The sequence below is a fragment of the Galleria mellonella genome, unplaced genomic scaffold, assembly GCF_026898425.1.
Source record: "Galleria mellonella isolate WM207_F2 unplaced genomic scaffold, CSIRO_AGI_GalMel_v1 utg38, whole genome shotgun sequence".
Lineage (NCBI taxonomy): Eukaryota > Metazoa > Arthropoda > Insecta > Lepidoptera > Pyralidae > Galleria > Galleria mellonella.
This window is the reverse complement of record NW_026442090.1, coordinates 6,693,291-6,716,686: the sequence shown is the minus strand read 5'-3', so window position 1 is coordinate 6,716,686 and position 23,396 is coordinate 6,693,291. Positions and strand designations below refer to the sequence as shown.

The 23,396-nt window shown below is 30.9% G+C and overlaps 2 protein-coding genes across 7 annotated transcripts in view; both read left to right on the top strand.

Annotated features, from left to right (window-relative positions):
• LOC113522591 (multiple C2 and transmembrane domain-containing protein-like) overlaps positions 1-23,396 on the top strand; it is a 45,379-nt gene that overhangs the window by 3,549 nt on the left and 18,434 nt on the right. The window contains exons 1-3 of one of the 6 annotated variants that reach the window (XM_026908328.3): positions 9,401-9,630; positions 15,901-16,033; positions 22,058-22,191. In XM_026908328.3, the coding sequence (XP_026764129.2) occupies positions 9,491-9,630; positions 15,901-16,033; positions 22,058-22,191 (407 nt within the window). In that variant the 5' untranslated portion in view covers positions 9,401-9,490. Of the gene's footprint in view, positions 1-9,400; positions 9,635-9,782; positions 10,223-10,297; positions 10,421-15,578; positions 15,678-15,900; positions 16,034-22,057; positions 22,192-23,396 lie in introns of those variants that run through there. The other 5 variants (XM_026908330.3, XM_026908327.3, XM_052897866.1 and 2 more) reach the window with 5 other exon arrangements.
• Positions 883-2,893, top strand: LOC113522593 (neuronal membrane glycoprotein M6-b). Its single transcript, XM_026908332.3, has one exon. The coding sequence runs from the start codon at positions 1,070-1,072 to the stop codon at positions 1,817-1,819; it is 750 nt and encodes a 249-aa protein (XP_026764133.1). The 5' UTR covers positions 883-1,069; the 3' UTR covers positions 1,820-2,893.

The following is a 23,396-nucleotide window of genomic DNA, read 5'->3' as shown; positions in this document are numbered from 1 at the left end:
TAATGAATAACCGAAAAATAATTCTATGCAACTACCTGGAAATAAGTGTCAACACAATAAAATATGGAAATGAATATTCGTAATTTTATATTAATATTTTGTATATATCGCTTTCCAAAATATAGACATCGATATATATTATAAAAGTACTAGGTACTGTTTTATGCACTATTTTCAATTTTAATTAACTAGTTACATAGACTTATTGCAAACTTTTCATTTTAAGTAACATTCACCTGATTTATACTTATACTACGTAATCCAGTACAGAAGAATGAGATTAATAGAATTCGCGGGGTGAATAGAAAAACATTAAGGCCTTTTTTACAATATAAAGGATTTCATATTTAAGGCCTTAATATTAGAAAATATATTATTAAGTGAGAAAATGATTTTATATATTTATTTTTTTATGCTAGCTACTTTTTTCATTTTATACACTATTACTAAGATATAAAGAGACACCAAACTTGTTTACATATATTTGTTGCCTAATATAAGATTAATAAATAAGAGTATCTATTTACGTACATTGGTACTACTTAACTTCACAAAAGTGACAATCTATGCTAAATTTTCTATTAACCATTCTCTCATTTCTATTCATCTCTATCTTTGAACGTATAGAAATGAACACATTTTAAAAGACTAAGAAAACCAAGCGATTTAATTGATAATATATGAAATTTTAAAGATTAAGTTCCCGAATTCTCTCTGTAATCATTACATGTTACTATAACTTGAAAAAAATACTAGATTAACTTGTAAAAATTGAAATGAAGTTTTAAATTTGTTTCTATTAATTCCATTCTACGTACAAAGATTTTGATGTATATGGCTGACTGCTTGAACTGACAACGCATCGTAGACAAACTTATAATAAAGTACTCTGAACTACTCTGTGCTGATTCCAAATTGAACGGATTGTGTTCTGTGAACTGATTATCTTTTGCTTTCTCATTCAGCCACTTTGTAATGTGTTTTGTAATGGTGAATCGTAATAAATTATAACAATATTAATTAATTTCAAGTATTATCGACTGTATTAATCAAGAAAATTGGTATTATAATGGGTGATGCGTGTCAAGCTTGTCTTACGAGGGTTCCTCATGCAACCCTTATTGCTACAATTATGTGTTGTTTGGGCGTGGGGGTATTTTGTGGCACTATGTACCGAGGATCCGCTCTATCTATATTGATGTTCGACGAAGTATTTCACTTTCGACTCATATGGATTGAAGCCCTGCAAATGATTTTTATTGTTGGAAGTGCTTGTATGGCAGCATTAGGATTTATGTTACTATGTTTGGGTTGCCTAACAACAGGTGCTACGAGACAAAAAGTATATAGGGCTTGGAGAGCGCGAGTCGGTGGAAGGATATCATGCGCAGTATTTATGATTATCACTTACATTCTCACGTTCGTATGGATTATATTATTGGGATTCCTGGTCATAACAACATTTCTCTTTACCATATTTTGGAAGCTCTGTTCGAAACCGAAAAATATAGAATTAATGACTTGCATTGATTTCACCCAATTTGACTTCATGTTTCCGTCTACAGTTAAACAAGAAGATATGAAAATATGTGAAGCACACAAAGTTAAATTATTTTGTAAAGATTATGTTGAGAAAGCAGAGTTTATGTTTATACTTGCGATGGTTTCATGTGTGCTTGTGATTTTAAGTTTAGTGCATTACTTGATGTGTTTGTCTGCTAATTATGCACATATTCGTGATCATGACAAGTTTCAAGAATTGCAGGAGCTACAGTACTTAGCTACCAATGACATGCATTCATCGAAGGATAGGTTCTAGTATATGGCCCGAGCGCCCCTATTGCGCTCCTTGGAGGCAACAACCAAAATGTGACACGGTACACACCCACCCTTATGTGCAGCTAAGAGGTGTTCACTGAAAAACTTAAATTGATTAAAAGACTGAAGCTCAGTGGTTGATATACCTCTATAGAAGTCAGCATATTGGCTTAAGATACCTAATATTTTCAACATATCTAAACATTCTTTTCTACTATTGTTATTAGTGAACTTAGTTTTATAATACTTAAAGAATTTTCGTCCATTTATACATTCCTGTAGTGCATATTTTTGTTTATGATAATTTATATTTAAAAAGCACAAAAAAGTGCTCTGCATTTATAATGGTGATGAGAAGATATTTATTATCATTCCTACTGACTAATTTGTTTATTAAAACAAATATAATTGTTTATATTATATAGTTAGATTACTAACTCATTGTGACATACAATCAGTATTTATGAATCATTAGAATTTCCTATGACTTGGTACAGTGTTATGCAACTAAAATGTTGCCAATAGTATTAATATAATATTTTTTGTGAGTCAGAAAATTGATTTATAAATATTTATTAAATTTTTAGTACAATACCTGACTAGTTAATGGAAGACTAATAGTATAAAACATTATTTGTTAAGAAAAAAAATTATGTCACATTAGTAATTAGTAAATTCATGATCTATCTCCTCTTAAATAATTTTAATTGGAGAAATTGATAAGTAGTAGTGCTTCTGGTTCTTGTGATTATTTTAAAATAAAATGTTTGTGTACAAAGTAACAATAAACTGCCTCCTGAGATTGGTTAGACTATCATGTAGCTTTTATATGGTATATTTTAATAAATCCACCATTATTTATCACCATGAATTATTTATAATTAGGTTTAGGTTATAAAGTAAGATTCTTTAAACAGATCTTTATGTTAATCCTAATATGTCAACTTCAACAAAATATTTACAGAACTATACAATTATTTAAGAGCCAAGTTTAGTAATTGGCAAGTCTTGTTATTCTAACAATACAAATTGTATTAAAATAGAATAAGTTTTTTTAATAAATGTTCATTTTTTATCAATGTTTTTGTATAACCCCTTTTTAATGTAATATAATACAGAATTGTTCATTAGCTGTTTAGTACTTTAATTATATTATCTAATGCAAAAGTAAACTAGCAAAAGTCCAGCATTATTGATTATGTAAATATATTATTATTCGAATATATTGCAATGCAATTTATATGTCTTATTGCTCTGAACACTTATGTCAGAGATTTCTAACATCATCATTTTATTTTTATTAGTAGGTACATTGTCAGAAATGTTATACTGACATTAGGAATGCAACTAATTATTCAGTAGACGCGCAAATTGAATTTAATTGGATTTGATTAAATGCCTCATTCATTACGTACGTGACTCCATTCTAACAAGTCTATTATAAGGTACACTCAAAATAACAAATAGGATAGCCTAAGTAGTTTCTCCAGGACCCATAGTGGTTAATTTCTGGTAAACAAATTACGAAGAGCCAATTGATTTAAATTCACCCTTCCTCGGTGTTGCCAAATAGGGTATTATTCACAATTTAAGATAAAAAAAAAATATGTTATTAGATATTTTAAAAAATTTTTAGAGAAAAGTGAAATGGACTTGAAGATATTTGGGCAAATTTTTTGGCCATTTTGGTACTTGTAAATTATATAGCGATATACAAATAAATGATAGAAGGTAACAAAACAGCAGATGGAGTAATACAAAGAAACTAAAAGTAGAAACATACAGGTGGACCATTTTTTTTCGCTTCGCGTCGTTTCATTGTTGTGATTCATGGCAAAACGTAGTTTGCGCTTGGCTGAAAGTGAAGGAAGTCGTATCCATTTGGAGAAAAAATATTTGACATTTGCGTAAAACTTGCATCTGGCAACCATGCTTTCACTTATTATCTTTTAACATCCTTCAAGCGTACACTAATAACAGCAGGTGTCCATTTTCATCCCACAAAACCTTAAAAATGCATGTCATAAATGGCACAGTATTTGTTAATGTTCACGTTGTCCACCTATAATCTATATGCCGTCGCTTTCACTCCTAATATTTTGTCCACTAATCATGAATTAAGAAGTCAGTCTTGTATGCCAAATTATTTCTTTCAATAATTTTGAAATTCTATTGTTATGGGAAAGTCATTGTTTCCACTTATTGTTCGCAATAAGTAGCTACAGTGTAACTGGGTCGATTATAACAAAGTACAAGTACCTACTTTGTAATAGTAAGGTAATATCTATATTGATATTTTTGTATTTTCTTTATCCTGGCGATTGTAACCCTGGATAAGGTAACTGAAATTACTAGTCAACTTTTACTGTCCTGGGAAAGGAAACGCTCTTATGATTGATCGTTTATCGCGCCGTAATAATCTTAGTATACATTTTTCTTCTACATACTAATTAGTTTACATCAAGTCGAAAATCCTAGCGAAATAGAGCACGAACGAATGAATAGTATACTTTATTTGCATTATACAATATAGGGAATAAGCAAGACAATTATTAAATATAACGATACAGTTGTATAATTGTATTAAGTGCAGTAAGGTGGTCATATTGCCGAAAGCAATCTTTTCAAGACAACATTAGGGTAACGTATCAGTGGATTTTATACTTCTAATAACAACAGACAATACAATAATTTAACGTTAGAAACAGAGAAGGAATTGTGATAAAATTTAATGCAATGAGAAGAACTCACAACGGAAAGGTTTTCGGAAGAGTATAGTATTAGAAAATGAATCGAGGAGATGAATTTGAAACGTTCTTTGAGATAACAAGAGAAAAACGGGTGCAGATAATAATGAAATAAACATAAATTTAATCCATTAGTTATAGAATTACTGCATTGAATCCCAATAAGGTAATAACCGCGTAAGGACAAGGTTATGATGATGCTGTATACCTTAACCAAGTAGTCTACTTAAATGCCAGTAGTCGCCCTTTTGTATACCTACCTTGTTTCTGGAAGTCATTGATCCTTGATATTTGATGATCGTAAATTTTAAGACGCCTTAATTATTAAAAGAGCAAAAACACAGAACTAATTCTGTCGGTACCTACATACAGTCGGCAGTAAAAGACTGTCCCATTTAAATTTATTTGACACAAAACCTTTATTTATATGTTTGTTTTTCTGTTTACTTAATTACCTACTACGTTAACATATTAAATAAAAAAGAGAGAGAGAGAGAATATAGTTTACAATAAACAAAAGTTTAAATAAACGTCTTTATTGATGAGTAGCTATATCCAGCCTTGTCCGTGATCATATCGTCAAGGGTATCCTTCTTCAAAAATTAAGCTATCAAATACAAAAATATTTTTTTCAAATATAAATGATAGTTCCAGAAATTAGCACCTCCAAACAAATCTTTCCTCTTTATATATTAGTATAGATAAGTAGGTAACAAGGGAAAGTCTGGTAATTTGGACCATTTTTTTTCAAATGCGCTTTAAGTATATTTTATAGATTTTTATCAATGTGTAGTGTACAATGTAAATAAATTATTATTACCTATGCGTTGCATTTATTAAGTATCTATTAATCAACAACATTTTAAATATATTTCAATAATCAACAAAATGTGACAACTGAGTTCTGTTCCAATTTATCCAGATCCGTAAGAATATTTAAAGGTCTTCATATAGTATAATCATTGCAATTGTAGCCATTTTAGGTATAAATTTCGTGATTTCAATTATGATAACGTATATACTGAATCCAATCAACTTTGAGACTTTTTTTATTATAGTAATTTCTTTTTCATTTGTTACATTCATTCTCCTTGTCTTCTGATTAAAGGTTGCTATCGGAATCGTTCAAAACAAGGATTTTGTCCTTCATTATCAGATTCATCACTAGCACTCTTATTGACTCTTTTTTTTTTTCCTTTTTACGTTCATTGTAGTAGTCCTTTGTAGCATTTTGTGTCTATACTGTTCATGCTACAGACGACAGTATTCATTTTTAATCAGGTGGGCCGTCCGCTTGTTTGCCATTCTAAGATACAGTCTAAGGTACGGTAAATTGGAACAATCAATTTTAACTAACTGTTTGTGGTCCATTTTAACCAACATAGTGGATATATCTTACAATAAATCTAATTAAATATAACCTACAAATGCTGGTAGTCGTTTTGCATATATTCATTGTACATGAAATGATACTGCTAAACCATAAATAACAAAACTCTAGATTTACCTTTAACTTAACTACATTCTTAGCACGGATCGATAAAATTAACATTAAAAATAACAAAAATGGATTTTTCATAACAAAATACAAACGTTCCGTGTCACGTCGAAAAAAATATAGCTAATGTGTAATTAATTTATACGCAAATCGCTTGGTGTTAGCAATATTAATATTGAAAAACTACTTTTTAAGATATGTGGATGGTCCAATTTAGTTGCCGGTCCAATATTCCTTACTTTCGCTTATATGCCACAATTTTTGCTACGTTTAGTTATGATTACTATTATTATAGATTATTATGTGTTATTTGATTATTTTTTACTGAGGTTGTTAATACGTCAATGAATTAAAAGCGCAGTGGAAAATATCAACAGAATAGAAACATCTACTATCCGAGATCAAATTATCCAGTGAGAGAAACTGCAGAACAAATCTATCTGGTTTTAGCAAAAGTTTCAATCTAATATTATTTTAACTGGGCGTTTTTCGCGCACAATTAAAATAGATCCCAATCCGACTTGGATGTGATATGCGTCCTCTCTACACTTTATAATATATTTAATGATCATTATTTCTTGCCGTGTGGTCCCGGAATAGAATAGGTCATCCCTTTCTTTTCCGTCCCGTGGGTGTCGTAAAAGGCGACTAAGGGAAGGCAAGGGATGGGCAGCAGCGTCCCTCTTTAAAGCCTAACTGCGGTTGCCAATACGCCTGCCAAGTATGGCAACTACTGGCAAAACCCCCCAAGAGGGGGGCTTATGTTCAACAGCGAAAAATTAAAGGCTGATATGATGAGGATGATTTTTTTTTATTTTTACAATATTCACATCCCCCTCTTAAGGAGAGGAGATGGCAAACTAACTCCCAGCGGAGGGGAGAAGGGATTGTTAGTAATAGAGACTAAGGGTCCTAATACTAGCAATATACCCATCCAGGTCGACCTCCACGTAGTCCCCCCTAGAAACCATCGTGCTGAATTCTTTTTTTTTTATACAACTTCAAATGGCAAACAAGCTGACGGCCCACCTGATGGAAAGTGGTAACCGTCGCCTATAGACATTAGCAGTATCATGGACATAACAGAGTATACTGTTTCGCCCATGATACCGCCCATGCGTTGCCATTCCTGAGGACTCAGGTGTTATTCCTCTGTACCCAGTAAATTCACTGCCATATCCCACCCTTCAAACCGAAACGCAGCCATGCAAACACAGCTGCTTCACGGTTGAAACACGAATGGAACAGAGGTACCCGAGCAATCGACTTTTGTACAAAGTCTCCCTCTGGTGATTCCAAGTGTATTTATCACAATGGGCTAACTGACTTGTTTTTTTCATTCTCACATATGATCCCTCACTGGTACCCCGCCAGCGTATACTGTTAGCGCAGGCGGGGTAACCATTCCATTATCATCCATTAAAAAAAAAAACCCCGGCGAAAGCATAGTCGGCCGGGGTTCAGAGCCTCAGAGCGAGAAACTGGCGTACAATGCGGGCAATATCTAAGAGCACCACTTACATCTTTCCCAGTACTGAGCCGCCTCGGAATGCCAATCGTCTGAAATGTTGTTCTAGACTAGTTGACATAAGACCGTTCACCGACAAAACGTTTGGAATGATTTCGGTGAACGCCACCACCTTCATTTCGGTCACCTCGTGAGCCAAGTCGAGATATTTTCTTTGGTTTCGGCTTTCACGAAGTTCTCGTTATGCGGTATGGTGACAGCCACCAAAAACACTTTCGAGAGTGCCCGATTCATCACCACGATATCAGGTTTGTTCGCAAGAACTGTCCTGTCCGTGATGATGGATCGGTCCCAGTAGAGCCTGACGCTGTCGCTTTCGAAGACAGGCTGTGGCTTGTACTTATAGTAAGGCAACCTCATTCGCGAGGTCGTACTTCAGAGCTAGCTCTTGATGGAGTATTTTGACTACCTGGTTGTGTCTGTGCAAGTACTCAGTGTTGGCAAGAGCTGAACAACCCGAAAGTGCATGTCTGAGTGACTCTCTGAGATGGTGACATGCCCGACAGATGTCCTTACTGCCATCCTTCAGAACGTGCTTCCGTTAATTGTTCGTCTTAACCACCTGATCTTATATTATTATTATTTGTGATCATTTATTATGTTTTTGTACATATACATATATTTCTTTACAATTTGTGTATATTTATTTTATTTGTATTCTGCTTATTTTGTATTTACGCTAAGTTACTTTATTTCTTGTAACTTTCCCGCACGACTCCCGCTTTAGATGACCCGCTAATCATTTTCTTTCTCTGCACTGGATTTGCTTGAAAAGATCTCTTTCAGAGATAAACCCATCCTTACTAAAAAGTTGTTAAACCAGTCTCTATATCTATATCTTTTTACAACTGCAATAAAGAATATATATATATATATATATATATATATATATATATATATATATATATATATATATATATATATATATATATATATATATATATATATATATATATATATATATATATATATATATGTCTGCGCTATTGGTTTACGCTGACGAGGCACCAGTGTAAGATGATAGATGATGATGAAAGCAGGTCCCTTTTTTTAATGAATGCTAATGGAACGGTAGCCCCGCCTGCGCTAACAGTATACAGTGGCGGAGCACCAGTGATGGACGATAGGTGAGAATGAAAAGGCAGGTCAGTTAGCCCATCGTGACAAATTTTACTAAAATTAACCACGATAGTTTCCAGGGGGAACCGCGTAGAAATCTGATAGGGTGTATTGCTGGCAATGGGTCAGTTAGACTCCATTACTAACAATCCCTTCCCTCAAGCAGGTCAGTTAGCCCATCGTGACGATTTCCACAATAATTAACCGGGAACCACGTGTAGGTCGACCTGATAGAGTACATGGTTAGCAATGGGGCTGTTAGACTCAATTACTAATTCCTTTCCCTCAGAAAGCTACATTACCAACGAGTAATATGGACTGTATTTTATTTCTTCCTACCTACCTGTGCGAATATATGTGTATAAAATAAGAATAGCTTAACTATAATTTCCAAAACTACTTCAATTTTAAATCGATAGCTTTAGCTATTCAAAGAATGCAAATTTAATTTTAAATTTTTTTTATTACTTTCGATGTCACCTGTATACATTTAAGGTTTATTAAAAAAATATTGTACACTGGATTATCTATATATTATTTACTTAACATCTAATTGTGTAGGTATTATTCGTTTCACAAGAATCACATCATTATATTGAAACAATACTAATGGAGTGTATTCCCATTTAGAGCGCGTAAAGTGTAATGTTAGGTATGGTAATTTATGCGCCGTACTGACGATCCATTTTCAATAAATGACCGCACAAATGTATGTGTGAACTGACGTGGTGAGGACATGTTTTCTGTTCTCTGAAAATATTCGAGCCTACACATGTAAATATGCATTTACTTCCGTGGAACAAGAAGAACGACGAAAAGAAGTTTCGACTGGATTTCCGTCGGTTGACCAGCGGTCGGCGTCGTTTCGCGAAATCAGTCAATAGTGAACCTTCGCCACGGCTGTCTCTATCCGGAGACAGGTATGTACGTACATTTTAAATGATAACTTAATTAAATTTTAATGATAACAATTATTTAATTACTCATTAAATTTGGTTGTATTGAAATGACAAACAAGTTCAATTATCAAAAGCAGGGTCGAGGTATTCATAATGTTATCACTTGTACAAATTTAGTATTTCTGTTGATGTCGTTAAAATTGTCGTTATTTGTGTTATGAAATATTTAAACTGAATAATTTATTCGATTGTTTCAAAAAATAAAAGCTTTACGGGTAATGTAAATATTGTTAAAATATTTTCACAACGAAATGTCGCTCACAAGAAAATTATCGTTCCGTACAAAAAGTCAATTGGAATCTAAAGGAGCATCTAATGTGGACCGCAACCAAGACTCTACAAGTAGTTATGGTGTAGAACCCTTACAAGAGACTAGTGCCACATTGTCGGAAGATGTTGCAACTCCATCGAACGGGCATTTCAGCGGTCAGACAGTGTTGCAATTTGACAAAAATAATGGAAATCCAATGAATAGTTTGGAGGTTTTGTCACCGGTGTCAAGAGATAACGTAGGCAATGACATAGAACGTGACCTTGCGCGGTCGCAGCCTGAGTAAGTATTGTGACAGAATACCTGTCTTATCTCATGCTCAGAAAGAGTACCGATATCAATATCAATCATCAAAACGATGGATCTTGCATTAGATATGCATTGTGCAGTTAAGAGTGAGAACCCATAAACATAACGAGTTGTTTTTATTTTATTGTTTGTTTCGAGTAGAAAAAATTAGTGTCGGGTGTATCGGATCAGGTGAATTCTTATCATATTTTATGGTAATATTTTAAAAGGTGTAATATTTTTTTTACAGAAATATTTGTTGGGTTAAAATAAAATAAATGTTGTTTTAAATAGATCGGCATTAACCGTTTCTAATCATGTAAGATTTAAAGAAATAACTACTATTATAAACAAAATTATCATGAAGCCAACACGGAAGTAAACCGAATTGCAAAAGGAATTATTAAAATCGGTCCACAATTAGCAAAAATATCGCGTCACATGCATATTAAAAAATACAGACAAATTATGAATCTCCAGTAAAAAATTAATTAATTTCATTATTTTAATTTATGATTAATTGGAAATAAAATTAAACTAAACCATCTTGAATTGATTAGTGCAATGCAATATATTTTATGATTCTTTATTTTCGTATAGTAAATATTATCTGAACGATCTTCTGTGAATATGTAAGTACCTATTTCGATAATGTTACACATATTAAACTAACATAGTTTAATGATTGTTACATAGTTTAATGGCAAAGTTTAATGTTTTTTTAATAGAACACATTACGGTAAATTTGGTATGTATTACATTCGTCAATTCTGTAATGACCTTTATTAAAATGAACCTATTTTAATAAAAATAGATGCTATTAAGTCTATATATCGTAGAGAAATGTGCGAAATTACGAAAGCTGTAGAATAACTTAAGTTCTTTCTGTTAAAAACTTTAGTGATATGAAAAAATACTATATTTTTGGTGGTGAACATGACATTTTATTCATAACATGCTATATGACGTCAAGTTGGATTTGTAAATATGATTTTTAGACTTTTTTGATAATGATTTAAACATTTAATGATTTTTTTTAATAACATTGTGAAGCATGTAGAATGAATTACAATAAGGAAGGCCATGCCCCTAGTAAATTTATAAGGCCAGTAATAAAAAATAGCGGTTTTTATCGAGTGATCGTGAATTTGCTCTGCCCACAACTCAATGAGAACATAAATGCGACATCGAGTTGATTGTACTGTCTGCTAGTCAGTACAGTTCTTCGCGTTTTTGTTTTTTTTTCTATATAATTTTTTTAAGACCATTTTGTTAAATTTAATAGTATTCCTAGGAAAATCAATGGTAACTTTATAAGGGCAATCAAAACATTAATAAATTTGGTCTATTTGACAAAGATATAATATTTACTAATTAAAACATCCACATCATGATTTTCTACCTTCAGGATTCGAAAAGTAGAAAAAAAAATTTGTTTGTATATCTTTTCTTCTTTTTGCAATCTTGACGCGTTCACGAAGGCCCCCAATTTTTAAAACCATTTCACGTGTCAGTGAGATTTTCTGATCCACCTTCCAATATTAACTCGGTCAGCGGTCTTGCATGCTCCATATTTGTATACACTCAAGATACAATGGGTAAATATTTATTACATTTGTGTACAAATTTTAAATATTAAATTAACTAAATATCTGCTGTCACCAATTAAAGATCAAAGAAATTAAATAGTAAAATTATTGAATTAACTTTTTTGTTTTGTACATATTACTTGCCTTGAGTTTAGTATATACTAAGTAACTACAATTAAATCTTTTAAAAAACAGGACCTTACAAAAGCTCTTTTTTGAAATTTTATTGTTTTACAAGAAAATTTGTTTACATCTTATTGACAAAACGTATTTCTTTAAACATTAATATTTACATAAATGTATTCTTAGCTACGCTATCGCATTCTACTGATATTCAAGAAACTCCTTTTAGCTAAGAAAAGTACTATTCTCATGTAAAAAGCAGATATCTAATTTAATAGATTTATTATTTTAACAAAGGATTTTAGGTATACTATCTATATGTATGAATATTATTATGTTAGTTATAAGAAAATACCCAGTTCATAATAATGGTTTTACAAGTTATTTTATTTCTAGTACAACCATTTGGAAGGAATTAGTAAAACTTCAATACAAAGGTTTGTTGATTAGCTTCACAGCATTTTTTTTTTCTTAAGGTAAATTATTTTATCTAACCATTAATTTATTTTACTTGTCTATTAAATAAAGGAATGTTTTTGTTCAATTCTTAACGTGGTCTTCCGTGACGAATCCAGTATACATTGCGATGCCATTGTTCCTTTGATCACAACAAATTATTAAACCTTGACTTCTTTAATAATGTTTCGGAAGCAATACTCTCTGTATTGACTTCATTGTCAATGAAATTCAATGTTCTTCCTTTATTATTTTTAGTTTTAACTGATTATTAATCTTCTAATAATTCATCTTGACGCGAGATTTTTTTAAGGTAGGTAGGCGAAAAAACCATGTGTTAAAGTTTTCCCTTCATATATTCTTACTACTATTACTAATCTCACTTATTTTTTATTTAGATAGTATTTACAATCATATTTATTATTTATCTTCCGTACTTAATTATATGTAAAATAAAATATAAGATGTGTGATAAGTGTCACAAAAAAACCGACGTCAATTGTAACAAAACTGGTTAGTTTAGTTTTTCTAAAACGAAACTACTGATCAGATTACACTTACAGATTAGTCCCATAGAAATATTATCAAAATTTTAAAGGGACCAATTTGTAATGTACTTTCTTTCAAATAAGAAAATCATTTTCCAAATCGGTTTATAACTCACGGAGTTATGAAGTAACAAACAAAAAAAAAATACAACCGAATTGAGAACCTTTTTTTGAAATCGGTTAAAATCTGTAGTATATGTTGTATATATGTTAATATAATGTTAACGACGTAATATGAACTTGAAATTTTACAAAGATTTTTTTTAATACGCGTATTCACGCCGAGAAAACCCGTTTTGTCAACGATGCGCGGGAAATTATTCAGCTGGGAAAACCCGTGTGGTTTTCTTCTCGTCTAATACTGTGTATCTACGATATATTACTTTAATTACTGTTTTACTTATATCCCCTTATCTAAGAATCTAGCGCATGTGGAAATTTTCTACCTTGCTCATGATCATCATTTCAGCTGTTAATTGTCTATTGCTGAACATAAGCCTTCTCCAGTTTTGCCAGTAGTTGCCACGCTTGGCACGTGGGTTAGCAACCGCAGTTAAGCTTTTAGAGATGTTTAAGAGGGACGCTGCTGCCCATCGCTCTACCTTTAGTCGCCTCTTACGACACCCACAGAAAAAGAAAAGATAGCCTATTCTATGCTGGGAGTATCAAACTATATATAGCTAATATAATTCTCATTAAACCTCTTAACGCATTTACGACTTAACTACACAGAAAACAAAGACAAGCAATGACTGGCCGATTTCTTTGTATTAAATTCAAATACTGTTACGCAACGTCATGTAATCTAAAATAACCTAAATATGGGTGGAAGTGAACATTAAGAATTGATAATAGTTATAAATGGTACCGATGGTGGCGGGACAAACTGCGCAGTTTGAAAGTGAATGACTAATTCCGATTTCATTATATTCAATAAAATTTAGTATCAAATGAGATTCTACTATTATTTTCTTTCATTTAATTTATCTGTATTAAAAACATGCTATAAACATAAACAGCAAAACAAAAATCCGCTCGGGGTTTATTTTTATTTTTTATCTTAAACATATCTATCTACTTATCGCTTAATTGATTTTACACAGTCTCCATTAATATGAATAAGTATTTTCTATACCGAGTAGACAAACCAGTCGAACAAAATTATATTGTAAACATATACATTTATGTATATAAGCACGCATAATTTATGAGCATAAATAAGAATTTTTGGTAAATAAAAACATTACTATACAACTTGAAATGTCAAATTAGATTAAGAACAATCCACGTGTCATCAACATAGAGTCTGATAATCATCTGTTATAGACGCGAACTGGGCTATGGATATCACAATATATATTGTGATGTCATTTTTAAGTACTAACATACACTTCCGTATCCTGTAGTTTTACTACCAAAACAGCTATTAGATATGCTTGAAATATGAGTTAATCAAGAACTTATCAATATATTCAAATATTTTTTTAAAATACGTTTATACTCGTTTATATACTCGTTTCTCTTTATGTACTTATTTCAATGTATATCTATAATTTTATAACTCGATACTTTACACTTTTCGAATCCTAATCAAAATATTTCAGTAATGGTATAACATATATATACCACTTGATAAATAAATATTCTAGTAAATAAAATTGTAAAATTTAGTGCATGAATATACTCTAGTCCCGTTATTTCGGTATATTAATGGTAATGCAGACTCAGAATAATGTCATAATATAAAATTATTGCCATTTGTTCGATGATATACCTACAAATATTTGTATCAATAAACTTGTGTAATAAGTGTTCAAATAAATAATCATATTTGTAACTGTTAAAACAATTTTGTATTATAAGGAAATAAGTAGATATATATACTAAGAATACGAATTCAATTCTTGCGCAAATACTTTAGTCACAGTGTTACTGCTAAAGTGTTTACTTATACACGTCATGTAAGTAGTAAATAGATATAACAGATTTATATAGGTTCGCGGCAGTAAAATTAAGCTAATGATTCTTTTTTATAGTGGTCGCCATCACTAAAAGTCACAGTTACATGGACGTTCCGATAACAAAAACGCTACAAACGTTTTAATAAGTAGCAAACAAGAACGTCTATCGGCCTTAAAAGAATACGGACTTTTTGCATTTTGACCTTTACTACTGAACGAACAAATTAGGAGATTTTTTTTTATATATATATAAGGGTATTTGAAAATCCCAATGCTAGTGGTTTACATCGGGTTTTCCCCTTGTATTTCGCATATAAAGAATTGTATTATAACGTATATAAAATTTAAGCGCATTTTATTAGAAGCACTGGATAGTTCAATATATATAAAAATATATAAATATAAATGTATTTAGGTCTATTACAAATTAGGAGTTAAATCAATTATGACAATGAAATTTACCAAGTCAGTTTCTAAATGTTCGCGACAGTTAACACGAATAGTTCTGCAGTGGTCAGTAACAATTTATTTTTTTAATATAGAATAGCAAACAAATTGATGATCAATTCAATGTAAAGGGGTAACTATCGCCTATAGATACGAACAACATTATGGGCTTTGCAGAATACAATGTGACTCTAACCATGGTGACGTTTGTGACTCTAAAAAGACGTCACTCGTCATTCATTTTCGGGTCGCGAACCTAAAACAGCTAAAGAATTGTGTTTTAGAGCCGTAGAAGTTACAGTGCTATCAGTATGGAAAGGCTGAAGTAAGAAAAGATGTTACATTAGCGCCGATATTTTTAATTTTCTTAATTTAAAAATTTAAAAAAATTCTTTGCCAGTCAATCTTTAAAAAAGAGAAATATTTATGCGGTGCAAAGTATTGAATACACGATTATTAGTAGTTACAATTTACATTATCACACTTATATAATTAATAGAATAGGTGTGTAATATAATAAAAATAACATAATATCATTTTTTCATTAGGTCATTCGCGGTCCCAGACGGTTTAGTGATGGACCCGTTGGCTCCGACAGCGCTCGCTGTCTCCACGGAGTTCATGGAGCGCATCGGCAGCGGCCTCACATTGCTCAGGGACCACGGCAAAAAAGTACAAAAGGTACGATCTTATTATATAAGTAATATATTTTTTACATCAAATTCCAATATAAGCAAGATTTGTTGTATTCATGAACAGGATCAATCCAAGATAAACCTAATTCACGGATTTCTCTTGAAACATCGGCTTACAAGCTGCTCTTTCCCGCGTATTTTGATTATAAGCTAGGGAAAATACATAAGAGGAGAGGTTGTTCCAGATTTTGATAATACAACCTGAGTAAAAATAACATAGTACACAATAAATTGATGAAATAAATAAATTTCACCGAATCTTCTGCCATCCACTATATAATATTAATTTGAATTGTTATCGATGTTTTTCATTGTCAAAGTGTTAGTCGGGAAGTTAAATATGTTACTTATATCACAGCTGCTGTAGTCAATAAATGTTACCATTTCTGACTATCCCATTGCAAATTATAGTCATGAGCATATTTACTATTAATTTGAAGATTTATCCATACTATAAAATTAACTAAAATACTAAAATACTATGAGAAACTAAAACTGGAGGACTATTATTTGAGAATGTAATCTGAAGTATGTTTTCACACACGGATTACGAAAGTGAATGAAGCAAAAAATGTATTTACTTATGGAATTAGGAGTAGAAGCCGCTGATACTAAAAGGTCATCCTAAAGGTTGACTACTAGAAAATGCCTGTTGCATTAAACCCACCTTTTGTACCACATTTTATTGGTCAATAAAGTTTAAATAGATAAATAAAAACTCGGCACTCTCTGTGTACCTTGTATGAATCTTGGTATATCTTAACTAATATTATAAATGTGTATGTGAGTATGTTACATATTGGTATCTTAAAGATTCTACTTATAAAAGTATATTAAAAAATGTATTAGGTACATGCATTAAAGACATAATCTTGCTAATATACTCGCTTGCTAATATATCTATCATGAACATAAATGTATATAATAAAAATTTATTTGTGACTTGATTGAACCCCCAACCATTGGGAAGCGAGGCAATATGTTATATTGCTGTACCACCAAGATTGTCATTATGTCTTTTTTCATTTTATACATTTAATTTAACACTAGCGACTCGTGCCAGCTTTGTGCTGTTTTTTTTTTAAATAAAATACACTCCATGTAATCACTGATAATGTAGCTTTCAATATGAAAAATAATTTTTAAAATCAGTTAAATATTTTATATGTTTATGCATTGCAAACAAAAAGTCAAACCTTATCACTATATCTTAGTTTAAATAGTGACCTCTAAAACCTAAATATACATTACGTATTTTTACCCTAAAATTATAAAAATTGTGTCCCCCCAAAAACAAAAAAGACTAATTTTGTGACAGCCTATTATTTGATTTAACTTTAAAATTTGACTAAAATTTCTATGGGTCAAATCTGTAAGTATATCCTTTCAGATAAAAAAAGATTTTTCTGAAACGATTTAGAATTGATGGAATTATGAGGTAACAACATAAAAAATACAACCGAATTGAGAGCCCCCTTCTTTTTGAAGTTGGTAGAAAACATTGCGATTACCTATTTCTATTGTATTGTTAACTGTCCACTGCTGAACAGAGCTTCCCCTGTAAGGGGGGTTTTGCCAGTAGTTGTCACGCTGGACAGACGGGTTGGCAATCGCAATTAGGCTTTTGGTAATGTTTTAAGAGGGATTCTGTTGCCTATCTCTTGAACATAAGCTCCCTTAGTCGCCTCTTATGACACACACAGGAAAGGAAGGGGTAGCCTATTCTATGGCGGGACCTACAGGGCTTTACCTATTGTTACAACCAAAATTTCATAGTTACATCTTTTAATTTACATAAGTTTATTAGATAAATGATACATGAGTGTAAACACATTTTCAAAACATCACTACAATTGTTAAAAGTATGGTCAAAGGTCACTATTTACGTTTATTAACATATACCTATATCCTCTTTTGATTGCTTACGCCCGTATTGTTGTCGAACAACTGGAAACTTTCCATAACCACGTTAACCGGCTTGTGAACAAACCAGATTGTGGCTGATCTTCTAGTCATTTACTGCTTCGATGTTGAGGATTAATAACAAAAAATTATATTTGTTAGGGTTCCGTACTAAGAATGTACAAAGGAACCCTTATGATGCAACTTTATCCGTCCATCTGTCCGTCCGTCTGTCTAACCATCTATTGAACCATCTGTTTGTCACAGCGCTATATCTCAACAACTGCTAATGCTCTCGATTTGAAATTTGGAATAGTTTCCCATATTATTGGCTCGCACATATTGTAATTAAAATAATTGAAAAATATTTTTATTTCTTTTTTGTTATTTTAGTTTTCTAGTTTGGACCCCCAAAAGTGGTATTCAAAATTTCAAAAAAGAGCTAATAACCAAACGTGGTTTCACCTAAACTATGGCTCTAAATAAATATCACGAATTAAAATATCAATAATAATAACTATTAGGAATCTACTTCGTATAAGAAATGCAGTAAAAGTATTTTTATTTCTTATCTGTGTACGGAACCCAAAACGCTTGTGAGATCAACTCGCACCTGACAAATTTTTTCACTTAAATATTGTATGCACTGTAAGTTTCCAGGTATTTCGTTTTCTGAATTATTAAAATCCATCAAAAAATGGTAAAATAATGTATGTTTTCTTCACGATTACTTACTTAATTATTTAGGATTATTATGCACTCCTATTTAATTTTTTACTCGCGCGCTATTTTTTAAGGCACTAAATTTCTTAACAGCTCATTATTAAAACGTTATTCTCAGATAAAGGTAACATTAAAAAAATCTAAAAAAATATATATTAAAATTTGATCCTTAAACTACAATCTATATGTTTGTAATTAATTGATTTGAATTGTAAGTTACGAGTAGATAAATTTTAATGAAAAAACATCTATTTCTAAAAGTCAATATTTCGTCAAAACCGATACAAATACATTCAAAATTTATATATAAAATTATAGCTGATATATTTTTCTTTAATTCATGCGTTTAATTTTATATTTGGTCATAATTTTGATGCAAAAAACTAAATGTATATTAAATACGTATCGGAAAGTTGAAAAGGGTCTCTTCGCGAACTGCGGGTAATGTTTTTTTTATTTTATTTGTACCTATACTACGAAAAGTTTTCGTTTATATTCAGTTCAATAATTAATTTTTAAACACTTTCGTTGGACAAAAATAACCTACACAATGAAGTACTCATTGCGATAATTCTTAATAAATAACAGACAATATATAACGCATGTCAAAAAAAAGTTATTGAAATGTGTTGTATAAAAACCATTTACAATATTCAGCATTGCAAATATTTATCACCAATAGTTGGCAATGTATATTAAATATTAAAATAAAAATTATAAAACACGCCGTGTCCACTCACTTAATTGTTTTGCTTTCCCGTAGTATCTCCACTAATACTTTATAGTATGATATTAAAGTTCAAATTGACTTTTAAGTATTATTACGAATCGTTTGTATGGGATTAAAGAAAAGTGTTGTTTTTACAATTTTTCAGGCATTTTTTTAAACTTTTCTCTCCGTAAGAATCATCCTCGGACTTCAAGGAATATTCTAAAAAAAGATTCTATAATATTGGTTCAGTTGTTCTCGATATTTGTGCTTAGCAACAAATTCAGAGATGCATTTTTATATTATAGATATAACTACACTCTACATACGTACTCTACACATACTACATCTCTTTTACCATATCTATCACTATTATTTTTAAAGCTTATGTTCATTTTCTAACGATGTCTATATATATATATCATCATCATCATCATCATCATATCAGCCTTAAACTGCCCCAGCTGAACATAAGCCTCTTATTTGAGAAATTTTCCAGTAGTGCCCACGCTTGACAGGCGGATTGGCAACCGCAGTTAGGCTTTAGAGATATTTTAAGAGGGACGTTGCTGCCCGTCTCTTACTCTTTCTTACTCGACTCTTACAACACCCAGGAGAAAAGAAGGAATGGCCTGTTTTATTTATTTTATGCTGGGACCACATGGCGATATAAATGTATAACGAGAATGTTATGAACTTAGTATGTTTGTCATTTCGATAATAAACGACGAGACTCTGCGACGTAAAGAACCGTACTTATCCTGAAGAAGATTTTTGGATGAAATAAAAACAAAAAAACATTGTAAGTTCATAAAACTCATAAAACTTATTCATTCGTTCATAAAACTAAAATATATAAATAAGTATGTATAATGTCTAGCATACAAAACGAGAAGCATAATGCATAAATTTACATAAGGAGTGTATTATAGTAACATCGTTAACGGAAAATAACTAAGAAATCAATAAAATAAATCAAATACATTCATTTTAACAAAGATTAAATATAATATACGATGATTATAAGTAAAAGGAAGTAAATGTTATACCGACTATTTCTGCTAACAATCTTCATGATTGCTCATGGAAGTTTAATGACGAAAAAGAATGTAATATAATCGCGTACTCGTGGATACTTACAACAAACTTTATACTTAATCTAATCACATAGGTATAAACTTTTAATAGAGGGAAACAGCGTAAAAATTCATAAAGCTTTCACAGCATAAAACCAATATGTCCTTTCGTGCGATCCATCTGCGGTGAATGACCATAGAATAGAAACATTGCAAATATTTATATTCAAAAATTAAATACATTTCCTAACATGTATATACATATCCTTACGAGTATAATAAAGATGAAAGCTTGTTTGAATGTTTGTTATCTTGTACCGCCTTAACGGATTAACCAATCACTATGAAATTGGATATATACATATAGTACATATGTGATGGAGAAGGATATAGGCTATTTCTTATTTCGCTCAGTAAACATATCCCAGTCACAGGACGTAGAGGGTAAAAGCTTATAATTTATAAAACTACCATCTATGCCAAAAACACCCATATATTTCTAAACAGTCGTGTGAGGTTTATGAATTTAATACTATTTAGATACTCTGATAAATTGAACTTACCAGCTAGCTGTAAGGCACTACGTAGTAATCATCGACGATTTTAACTAAAATGGCTACAGTTCAATGCTTTAATGTAGTCATAGATTTTCTTAACATGAATTATTGAATGATAATATGAATAATCAAATGCAGTCATTTGTTTCTAATTTTATAAATGGCAATGACATGTAACTTATGTGTACTTGACAGTGATATGACTGACTTTGATATTATGATTCAGTTCTATTCAATGGTATTGCTATGATGCTATTTTGATGTAATAAATTTAAATAATTCATTTATTTCGAAATAATATCATGTTTTCTTTTAATTATTGTTCTTTTTTACAATAATTTTAAGCACTTTAAACTATATTAAGGTTGTAGAGATTAGCCTTGTCTCTTTGAGTTACTCAAATTTTACTCCCATTACTGACTTCTTTCTTTTCCAAGAAAATAAATTTATATTCCTATTTAAGCAATAATAACACTTACTTTTTCATAAATATAAACAATACATGGTTCTCCGTCTCAAATTCATATATTCATATCTAATACTCGTATCTCGCACTTTGCCCTGTTGAATATTTACATTTCATCCAAAAAAGTATCCATTACATATATTAATTAAGGATATTGTCTATTTATGTGCTTATATTTATAAATTCAGACGTCATTTCATAACAGACATTCACTTCAGATTTAGAAGTAGAATTTTTTTAAGTCGCTTTTTGTTTTGCTCTTTGTAAAGGTGTATCTACACAGAATTCGCTTTATAAAGCATCATAGAATCCGTTACCTACAGAAGGGTGTGAATATATGTTGTGCAATTCGCTTGTTAAATAAACTTACCTATATTTTTTTGATTTATATTATTAATATTATGAATGCAATGATCAACAATCGATAAATAGCAACAAATAGTCACAAAAGATAATAAAAGTTAAATAAAATAAATATATAATAAATTTAATTGTATCATGTTGCAATAATGTTACTTTATAAATAACATAAGTATTTTATGTAACTTAAGTTGATTGCAAATTTCTTTCTTTTCAGTTTGTTTTCAAAAACAGAAGACGTGATATTCTCAGAAAATCATGGAACTCAATTGTGAATGTGGTATTAATAGAAGCAAAAGACTTGCCAGATGGACCTAATAATGGGTCTAGTGGCCTTTACTGCAAGTTCAAGTAAGTTGACTTATTTACATTTAAATGCGTATTTAACTGTATTGTGCACAATAATCTGTTCTTATTTTAATTAAATTTGTCTAAATAATTCTGTATACTGAGACACAATAACTTCAATGGGTGTCACTTTATATTCTGTAAAACTCACAATACTTTGTCTGTATTTGTTTCAATCCCCTTGTTTGCTATAACAACTAAAATAATTAGTATAAATATGGAGCCGACCTTAGGTACCGAAAATATAATATTAAATGCGGTCGATATCAACAATTCAAAAGACAGAGATGTTTCCTAAATGCATAAGGTTTAATAAAGAGGTCTTTTTTCTTTGGGAAGTAAACTTCTCAAAGAAAAATGGCCTCTTTAATAGTTAAAAAAATTAATATGGAACTAAACAGTACCTAAACCCTATCGAAATTTAAAAGGAATTTAAATCTATCTAAAATTATTAAGAAAAGTAAGTACACAGAAATACAAACAATTTTAGTAAACATATATTTTTAGAAGTCGCAATTATGGTATAAAATTATAAGTAGGTACTATTCATTCCGTGGTGTTGTTATGGTTACATTGAACTTTCGTAGGTAGGTAAATAGTTGGGTTTAAAATGAGCACCATTAATTTCAACAGTATACTTATATAAGCTTCAAATTAATTTTATCTATTTTAATCATAAAATATTTCTACAGTTTGTTGATTTATAATTGTTAGTTATAACTAATAGAAACGTGTAAAAATATCTATGATAATATAAAATAAATATCTATGACAATCGTCCTTGTTCTTTTTTGCGTATTAGCACTTAGTAATGTTATAAAACGAATACTGTTAATAAATAGTAAATTCTTACTAATTTTATTAAGTAATTAACTTCTACCTGCGAATTCTTCCGGATGCCCAGGACATGTTTATTGAACGAGGTAAATAGTACCTAGCCTTAGTATCTAGCTTATATCCTTTTTCATCCAAAATAGTATATGTAGTTATACCAAATTTCATGAATATTGGTCGAACCATTGAAGTGCCAAGAATTCTACAGTTACAATCGAGAACATAATATGGTAATATTCGATATACATAGTGCCTACATTTTTCCAGACATATACCAAAGTAACGAATCTAATGTAGAAAGTACCAGCTTTTTTATCGATGTTGTCCTTCACCTAAATTAGACGCAAATTTTAATTTGACACAGATTTTGGTGT